The sequence below is a fragment of the Clupea harengus genome, unplaced genomic scaffold, assembly GCF_900700415.2.
Source record: "Clupea harengus unplaced genomic scaffold, Ch_v2.0.2, whole genome shotgun sequence".
NCBI classification, from domain to species: domain Eukaryota; kingdom Metazoa; phylum Chordata; class Actinopteri; order Clupeiformes; family Clupeidae; genus Clupea; species Clupea harengus.
The window spans coordinates 1-10,000 of record NW_024880098.1 but is presented as its reverse complement, the minus strand read 5'-3'; the positions used below and the strand labels follow the sequence as shown (position 1 = coordinate 10,000).

At 43.6% G+C, this 10,000-nt stretch overlaps 2 protein-coding genes across 2 annotated transcripts in view; both read left to right on the top strand.

The window, feature by feature from the left end:
• LOC122131253 (tripartite motif-containing protein 16-like) overlaps positions 1 to 3,663 on the top strand; it is an 8,836-nt gene extending 5,173 nt beyond the window's left edge. Inside the window, exons 5-6 of the mRNA XM_042706140.1 lie at positions 172 to 231; positions 3,088 to 3,663. Coding sequence (XP_042562074.1) covers positions 172 to 231; positions 3,088 to 3,608 — 581 coding nt within the window. The 3' untranslated portion in view covers positions 3,609 to 3,663. The remainder of the gene's footprint in view (positions 1 to 171; positions 232 to 3,087) is intronic.
• Positions 3,664 to 9,117: 5,454 nt separating this feature from the next.
• On the top strand, positions 9,118 to 9,993 carry LOC122131252 (E3 ubiquitin/ISG15 ligase TRIM25-like; the record flags this gene model as incomplete). Its single annotated transcript, XM_042706139.1, has 1 exon — positions 9,118 to 9,993. A coding segment is annotated over exon 1 (597 nt), but the record flags the coding sequence as incomplete, so codon positions are not given.
• Between the last annotated feature and the right edge of the window lie 7 nt (positions 9,994 to 10,000).

Sequence of the window (10,000 nt, the reverse complement as noted above, 5' to 3'; positions counted from 1 at the left end):
GGTGTCTCCATGTTACTTGTCTAAGAGGGTCTTTAAGGTTGAAGAAGCTGGAGACTCATAATGTCCCTCAACAAGAGAACACAAATTTACTGCCATCATAAAAACAGAAGGTTGATGTAATGCTTGACATTTCCACCAACAGTCTAATATGATTCTTTCTCTCTCAAATAGTGACTAAAGTCCAGGCTGTTTTGTCTCTTGAACCTACAACCAGAGAGGATTTCCTCCAATGTGAGTTTGACATTTCATACAGTTTACTTTATTCCAAATCACAAGTCAAGTTTCAGTAGCAGTCACATGGTCCTACATGTTTAAGCAGTTCAACATTTCATTATGGCTCTTATAGGTCATGGGTAGAGGAAACAGTGTTCTTTTCCAGTGTCCTTTTTCCATTTTCCTAAAATGGCGTTCTAAACGGAAGTGCGGGAGGAGATGAAACGAATTTGCTACACCCCCCTCACATCAATCACACACACTTCATTTAAACTCAGTTCTCCTCATCAGCACACACACACACAAACACACACACACACTTCATTTAAACTCAGTTCTCCTCATCAGCACACACACACCACACACACACCACACTTCATTTAAACTCAGTTCTCCTTCATCAGCACACCACACACACACACACACACACACTTCATTTAAACTCAGTTCTCCTCATCAGCACACACACACACCACACTTCATTTAAACTCAGTTCTCCTCATCAGCACACACACACACACACACACACACACACACACTTCATTTAAAACTCAGTTCTCCTCATCAGCACACACACCACACACACACACCACACACACACTTCATTTAAACTCAGTTTCTCCTCATCAGCACACACACACACACACCACACACAACACACACACACACCACACACACACACACACACACACACACACACACACACACACACACACACACACACACACACACACACACACACACACACACACACACACACACACACACACACACACACACACACACACACCATTTAAACTCAGTTCTCCTAATCAGCACACACACACACACACACACACACACTTCATTTAAACTCAGTTCTCATCAGCACACACACACACACACACTTCATTTAAACTCAGTTCTCCTCATCAGCACACACACACGCACACACACACACACACACACACTTCATTTAAACTCAGTTCTCATCAGCACACACACACACACACACACTTCATTTAAACTCAGTTCTCCTCATCAACACACACACACACTTCATTTAAACTCAGTTCTCCTCATCAGTACACACACACACAACAAACACACACACACACACACACACAAACTTCATTTAAACTCAGTTCTCCTCATCAACACACACACACACACACTTCATTTAAACTCAGTTCTCCTCATCAGCACACACACACACACAACACACACACACACACACACACACACACACTTCATTTAAACTCAGTTCTCCTCATCAGCACACACACACACACACACACACACACACTTCATTTAAAACTCAGTTCTCCTCATCAGCTGCAGCACTTGCTTTGGCGCTCGCTCTCAACCCAACCACCTCCCCTTACAACACCTGTCTCCCCTCACACCAACTGTCTCCCCTCACAGCCACCTGTCTCCCCTCACACCAACCTGTCTCCCCTTACACCACCTGTCTCCCCTCACACCACCTGTCTCCCTCCACACACACCACCTGTCTCCCCTCACACCACCTGTCTCCCCTCACACCACCTGTCTCCCCTCAACACCACCTGTCTCCCCTCACACCACCTGTCTCCCCTCACACCCACCTGTCTCCCTCACACCACCTGTCTCCTCACACCACCTTCCCCACAACCACCTGTCTCCCCCTCACACGACAGAATCTCACACAACAACACAAATGCATGACAGTGTGGTTGGGGTGAGTAGGTGTAGACTGAGGGATTCTACAAGTAGATCAGGTGGAGAGACTACAGCAGCATCCCACAGTGAAGATAGTCTAGACTAGGAGAGGAAGAAAGAGACATTTGTATTTCTCTGTATTTCTCTCTCTCTCCCTCTCTCTCTGTCTCTGTGTCTCACACACACCCATACAACCAATCACACCTACAGACTTTCACATACAAAGACACTGGAACACTTCTACACTCCTATATACTAACTGTATAGGAGGTGGTAATTAATTTCATACCATATATTATGAGACCCAGTCTTGGATATGGGAAGTCATGAAACAGGTTTTAATCTCGAACAACGGTGGCCACCATTGTGAGACAGAGCCTGAGTTCCACTCACTCACAGAGCTTCACCTACGCCGTGTGTGTGTGTGTGTGTGTGTGTGTGTGTGTGTGTGTGACAGAGCCTGAGTTCCACTCACTCACAGAGCTTCACCTAAGATTATCTGATTATCCATTGAAGGATCGCTGTTAAATGCTCTCTGAGAACCAGGGGCGTCACCCTCAGTATTCATGAGGCCTTAGAGCCATCAGACTCTCTCTCTCTCTTCTCTAACCAGAAATGATTACATTCTAACTTAAGTCCAAATAAAAGTAACAATTACAACTAGGTATAAGATACATTGAATTATTGACTATGACATATCCTTATTAAGTATAAATCTTAAATTCTGGTTCCTTCAATACGAAGGACTCATCTCACACAAAGGAATGAAATGAAACAAACTCAAATACTTACACAAACTCAACATCATTCATTCATACAAAGGACTCTCTTCAGACAAACACACACACACATAACCATGCTCATTTTTGAACTTTTGAATACAGACACTCACACGTGTACACCTGCACAAATGTACAATGTACAGAATCACACACACATAAACAAATCTCAGTTATATGTGAAACATTCCCTCACAGAAAAAAAATCACAGAAAGAAATGTCATCACCCACACGTAAAGATTCATATGAAATAACAACCCCCCCCAACACACACACACACACACACACACCCCCCCCCCCCTTTAGAATGTGAGTTTATCTCTCTCTCACCCCCCCCCCACACACACACACACACACACACACACACCTAACACATATAAATACCTAAGTTTGTCCTGTCTTCTCCTCCATCAGACTCCTGTCACTTCACACTGGATCCAAACACAGCACACAGAACCCTCCATCTGTCTGAGGGGAACAGGAGGGTGGAGTGGAGAAATAGGGTCCAGTCATATCCTGATCATCCAGAGAGATTTGATTATTATCATCAGGTGCTGTGTAGAGAGGATGTGTCTGGACGCTGCTACTGGGAGATTGAGTGGAGTGGGAAGAGGGGGGTTAGGATATCAGTCTCATATAAAAGCATCAGCAGGAGAGGAGTGGGTCATGAGTGTGGGTTTGGATTTAATGATCAGTCCTGGAGTCTGTTCCTCTCCAGCTTGGGCTCCTTTATCAGACACAATAATAAAGAGACTAAACTCCCTCTAGTGGCCAGCTCCAGAATAGGAGTGTATGTGGATCACAGGGCAGGAACTCTGGCCTTCTACAGCATCTCTGACACAATGACCCTCCTGCACAGAGTCCAGACCACATTTACTCACACACTCTATCCTGGGTTTTGGCTAGGGTCTGGATCATCGGTGAAGCTGCTGTGACTGACATATCTAGATGCTGTTAGCACATGCATCTCACACATCACATCATTTAACACATCACTCACACGTAAGGATCTAGCAGCTGGGCCACACACACACACACACACACACACATCACTCACACGTAAGGATCTAGCAGCTGGGCCTGAGAATCTCTGATCTTGGGGACAACAACCGACTGAAGCCATTCCCCCATCTCTGGACCCCAGCTATTACAATATCTGTACCTCTAGACCTCTGCTGTAACACATGCAGTATCACCACAGCAGAAATAAGACATTGTGTGTGAAAGGTTTTGATGAGCTCTGTGTTGCATAACCTCACTCTCCCAAGTGTTTAGTCCCTCTGTTATTGCATACATGTTCTGATACCTGGTTTTATATGACAACCACAATATTATGTACCATGACAGTAAATCTTAATGAGACTGTATTCATCCAACAATTGACACCCAATGAAATGTGTTTCTGTGTTTCTTTATTAATACCGTTATAATGAGACCAGTATGTTTTAAAATGTTTCTGGTGCAAAATGGTGAATAAACATATTCAGTTCAGTTATAGACTGGCATTAAATGTTTCCTAATGTACTCTTATCTCTGGTGGGTGGATAAATAAATAAGTGAAATTCAACTGATTCAGTATTTCTTACATGGTGTCATACAAAGTGCATAGGTGTGTGCACACAACTCTCCCTCTCGTTGTCATTCATCAGTCCTGCACTTTATCAGGCATCCAAGGTAACAATCTCAGTCGTACGCAGGACACATGTTACATTCCTGGTGCTACTGGGTTGGGACTTCTCACGATGGCCAGACAACAACAACAACAACAACAATGAGTCATCACACACAAACACACTGACACCCACACACTCAATGAACTCAAATGATCATCCAATGAAAAACCTGCTGTATCTCAACCCCACAAACCCTTGTCTTCTCCTCCATCGGACTACTGTCACTTCACACTGGATCCAAACACAGCACACAGAAACCTCCATCTGTCTGAGGGGAACAGGAGGGTGGAGAGGAGAGATGAGCTCCAGTCATATCCTGATCATCCAGAGAGATTTGATTGGTTGAATCAGGTGCTGTGTAGAATGGGTGTGTCTGTATGCTACTGCTGGGCTGTTGAGTGGAGTGGTTGGGTTGGTATCAGCAGTCACATATGAAAGCAACAGGAGCCTCAGACCCCTCACTCCTGTCTGTCAGCCTGGGAGCTGCTGTCTTTAGTCCCGTCCTCCCCTGTGTCCACCGTCCCCTCTGTGCTCTGGAGTCTCACCAGCTGTCTGCACACCCGCTGGAGGGCGGGGCTGGAGAAGTAGTAGAGCACAGGGTCCAGTATGCTGTTGAGGAAGGTGAGGGTCAGCGTTGTGTAGAAGACCATGTTTATTACCTCCACGGATTCACACGTCCTCTGCGACCCAATCCTCACCCAGATCAGCACCTGGGCCACGTTGCTGGGCAGGAAGCAGACAACGAACACCACCACCACCTCTTGATGTTGCCGTAGTGATCCAAATGCCTGCGCCTGAGCTCAGAGACGATGAGGAGCGAGCAGACAAGGATCAGAGTCAGGGGCACGAAGAAGGAGATCATGAAGACAGACTTGTACCAGAGGGACGCAGGGTCCAAAGCCAGATCATGAAGACAGACTTGTACCAGAGGGACACAGGGTCCAAAGCCAGATCATGAAGACAGACTTGTACCAGAGGGACACAGGGTCCAAAGCCAGACACACCAGGAAGCTCTCGCACTGCGGGGCACGTCCCACCACCAGCTGCTGTGGCGTGTGTGTTTGTGTGTGTGTGTGTGTGTGTGTGTGTGTGCACGTCCCACCACCAGCTGCTGTGGCGTGTGTGTGCATATCTGCTCCAGTCAGTGACTAAATTAAGTTATAAAAAAGTTTATATATTTCCTTTCCTGTACATTTAAATTAAACAGTGTGCAGCCCGGGTATTGGCAGGGTTCACGAATGCAGCTGTATGTACACAAATTATTTGAATTCAATTACTTTTGACATAATCTCTCATTTAGTGTCCTAAAGTTTGTGCCTTGTTTTGAGAAGAACATCATATGATCATATTTCCTGTTTTATTTACATTACATTGCTGTCTACTGGTATTGACCTGGTAGGATCAACTATATTTATATATTTACATACATTTTAACAATGTATCAGTAGTGATGAGCTTGGATTGTAGGATGAGTCTGAAGCCATTTAGGGAAGTTCACCATTTTTAAATCATTAGATAATTGTAAATATGCTAATGATGGAGTTTTATTTGTCTTTGAGGTTAATGTGGCAGCCCACCTGTCACGGCGGCTGAGGCCGAGTAAAACAGGTTTGGAACCAAAAGCAGACAAAGGCAACAAAGTATCTTCAAAAGGAGTATTTTAATAACCCTTTCAGCAGTATGAATGCCTTTCAAAAAACAGAGGCAGGAGATCCAACAGAAAAAACAGCAAAGCTCAGAAGATACAAAACATGGGGATCTCAATGAGGCAAGGCAGGCAGCAAAAGACAGAAACATTAAAAACTCACAGGTCAGGGCTAGATGCACAGTCCAAAGCAGTCCAAGAAAACCCACAAAGGGTTAAATCCAAAATCCAAGGGAATCCAGACAGGCAGGAGGAATGCAATAGGAAAACGTGGCAAGAGAGGTGTCCAGGCGAAGAGATAATCCAGCACTGAATGTTCTTCAGAGCGCGGTTTAACACAGGCACTGATGAGGTCCAATTAGACACAGGTGTGTGAGCAGGCACAGGGAAGAAACGAGGCTTCATTAGCAACAGGAGTGTTAGATGGGAAGAGATGAGGTCCAATTAGCCACAGGTGTGTTAGACCAGGCACCTGGAAGAGTCAGTGAGTTAAGCATGGCAAACCTGAAGCGGGGAGAGAGAGGGAGAGAGAAAGAGAGCACACACACACACAAGACATGGGGCAAATGACATAGAAAACATGGATCCGGCTCAGATCGTGACATCACCTGGACGTTCCTCATTCTTACCTCATGTGGAAGCAAAGAGGAAACAGGAGGTGAAGCTCACTGGTCAGCGCTAGCTCTGTTAGCCACATAGCTGCTGCACTGCATGCATTGGGGGTAGGGTGAGGGGAAGGTCTGGAAGGGGGTGAGTGTGTTGGGGAGGGATTGGGATAGGGGGCTTGATGAGAGGGATATAAGGTAGAACTGAAGGGGTGGGGATAGATGGGGCCGCCTATGCTGTATGGCAGGGGAAGCATGAATTATTAGAAGATAGCTGAAAATGATGTTTTTGTTTTTTAAATGATTTGTGACAATTGTAATTCTTGGTACCCTTTTATATTTTCTGTTATCTTCTTACCAAATAAAAATAATTATAAAAGAAAAAAAAAGTAAAGTGGAAAGTAAAATGCAAAATGCAAAACAGGAGTGCAATGTGAATGTGCAATGTGCAATGTGCAATGTGCAATGTAATGTGTGTTAATGTAACACAGACTTGAGGAGTGGGGGTGGGATAAGAGTCCAAGTCAGGTGGGGGTCCCGGGCCTTGTTAATAAGGCCAACTGCAGCCGGGAAGAAGCTGGTTTTGTGGCGTGAGGTTTTGGTCCTGATGGACCGCAGCCTCCTGCCGGAGGGAAGTACCTCGAAGAGTTTGTGACCCGGGTGGGAGGGTTCGGCCACAATCTTTCCTGCCCGCCTCAGGGTCCTAAAGAGCTGAACAGGTCCTGTAGAGATGGCAGATTGCAGCCAATCACCTTCTCAGCAGAACGGATGATACGCTGCAGTCTGCCTTTGTAATTGGCAGTGGCAGCAGCGTACCAGATGGTGATGGAGGAGGTGAGGATGGACTCGATGATGCAGGTGTACACTGTAAAAAAACTGCCATCGTTTTTACGGGGAAAAAACTGGCAGCTGAGTTGCCAGAACAATCCTGTAAAAAATACATCCACCTGTAAAACCTCTTTATAGAGCAGGATGTAATTTTTAACATTTTAAACCTGATATATTCAACATTGGATTTGAGCAATATTTACATCACTGTTATGTTATATTGGACAAGTTTGTTCAGTAAATGTAACATTTTAAACCTGTATATTCAACATTGAACTTTAGCTATATTTACATCACTGCTATGCTACACTGTAAAAAAAATCCTGTTGTTTTTACTGGAAAAAACTGGCAGCTGTGGTTGCCAGAACAAACCTGTAAAAAATACATCCAGAACCAGTAAATTTAACATTGGATTTATGCTGATTTTGCGTGACCATTATGCTATAAAACCAATTATTTCAGTAAAATATACATCCAGTTGTTGTCTATTGTACATCAAATTCCATTTGATTTCACTGAAATTGTGTAAATGAAAAATCAGTTGAATAACAGTGTTATAATGAGAATTAAGCGGTTAAATAATGTTGTTTGCTTGGTATTTCTCAGTGAAATTGAATGGGATTTGTAAATTGACATGCTGCTCTGTAAAGAGGTTTACAGGTGGATGTATTTTTTACAGAATTGTTCTGGCAACTTAGCTGCCAGTTTTTTCGCGTGAACACAACAACCTTTTTTTCCCAGTGTATGTCATTTCTACAAAGACATATGCATAATCTTACTTTAAAATTAACAGTTGTATTTCGTTTAGTATTTTAACACCACCATGTTGTAATTTAAACTGCATTGAATTGCTTCTTGTATTACAGTTTTTCTTTGTGTAAATTACAGCCATATGTCATTTCTACAGAGAAATATGCATAATCTTACTTTAAAATTACCAGTTAGATTTCGTTTAGTATTTTACCCAAAACAATTGTGAAATAAGCAATACTCTATTGTATTTCTATTTACAGTTCTTTTATGTCATGATTTTACGGCATTTCAGTGTTAATTTTATGCACATTTTTTACAGTGTAGCAGGTGCTGATGTTGTTCTTTGTGACACATAACAATCGATTATTAATTAGAATGGAATATAGATGAGCTAAAATAAGCGGGGTGTCTGTTGGGCCCCAACCTGTTACAAATACGAATAGGTGGGCCTTGGAGTAGAAAAGTTTGAGAACCCCTGCTCTAGTGGTTGTTGTGAAATGTATATAAGGGCTTAATCGCCACTATGGCGCTTGTGGTATATTGGATCGAGCACTCGGTCACTACTACGGAGTTCTGTGATAGTTTGTTCATGCCTGGCAGTTGAGAGATTCGCCCGCCAGTAAAGGTTCTAACTTGTGCTGCATCCTCGTCTCCGTGCATTTGTATCTAACAGTGATTTAGATAACCCACGAATAGTATATAACTATAATAGTAATTATATCTGTAATATCTGTATAATATCTGTATACACCCCACTCCCTGTGAACATGTTCTCCCTATGTGTATTGTTTTTCTACTGTGATTCTACTGTGATTTGTGTATGTATGTTTGTGAGTTAAGTTAAGTGTATAAGCTACTGGATGACCTAAATTTCCTTCGGGATTAATAAAGTATCCATCTATCTATCTATCTATCTATCTATCTTTTTATACATAGAGCATAAAGCCACAACAGCGCTCTTCTTAGTGCTCCGCTCTGTCCTGGATAGCTATGCTGTAGTTACAGTGTTACAAATAAATAATACTCCGGTTTTTCATAAGTTCTGCCGTGTTCCCTTCCAGTTGACTGCTTAATCAGTTTTAGAACTACACTAGTGTTCTAATACACGACATCAATGACGATGTTTGGACGAACACGCCCACCCAACCAGGAAGCACCGATTTCAGGCGAAACGAAACTACGTGAAAACCTGTGAAGCGTTACACAGCACAAACGAAGAATGGCAGAAGCGGCTCCAAATAACTACGAACTTTTTACATGTCCGATTTGTTTGGATCTTCTTAGGGATCCAGTGACTACTAATTGTGGACACACTTACTGTAAAGGCTGCATTACGAGCTGCTGGGATCGGGAAGATCAGAAGGGAGTCTACAGCTGCCCCCAGTGCAGACAGACGTTCACCCCAAGACCCGTTTTAAACAAAAATAATATTGTTGCTGAACTTGTGGAACAGATCAAGAAGACCAGAATCCAAGCTGCTGCTCCTGTTGCATGTACTGCTGGACCTGGAGATGTGGAGTGTGACGTCTGCACTGGGACAAAACTCAAAGCTGTGAAGTCCTGTCTGGATTGTCTGTTGTCTTACTGCAAAACTCACTTCAAAGCTCACAATGATGTCAACCCCGGAAGAAAACACTCAGTGATTGATGCCACAGGCCAGCTACAAGAGAGGATCTGCTCCCATCATAAGAAGGTTTTTGAAATATTTTGTCGAACCGATCAGAGTTGTATCTGCTATCTGTGCACGATGGACAAACATAAAGGCCATGACACAGTCTCAGCTGCAGCAGAACGGACAGACAAACAGGTCAGTACTGGAGCTA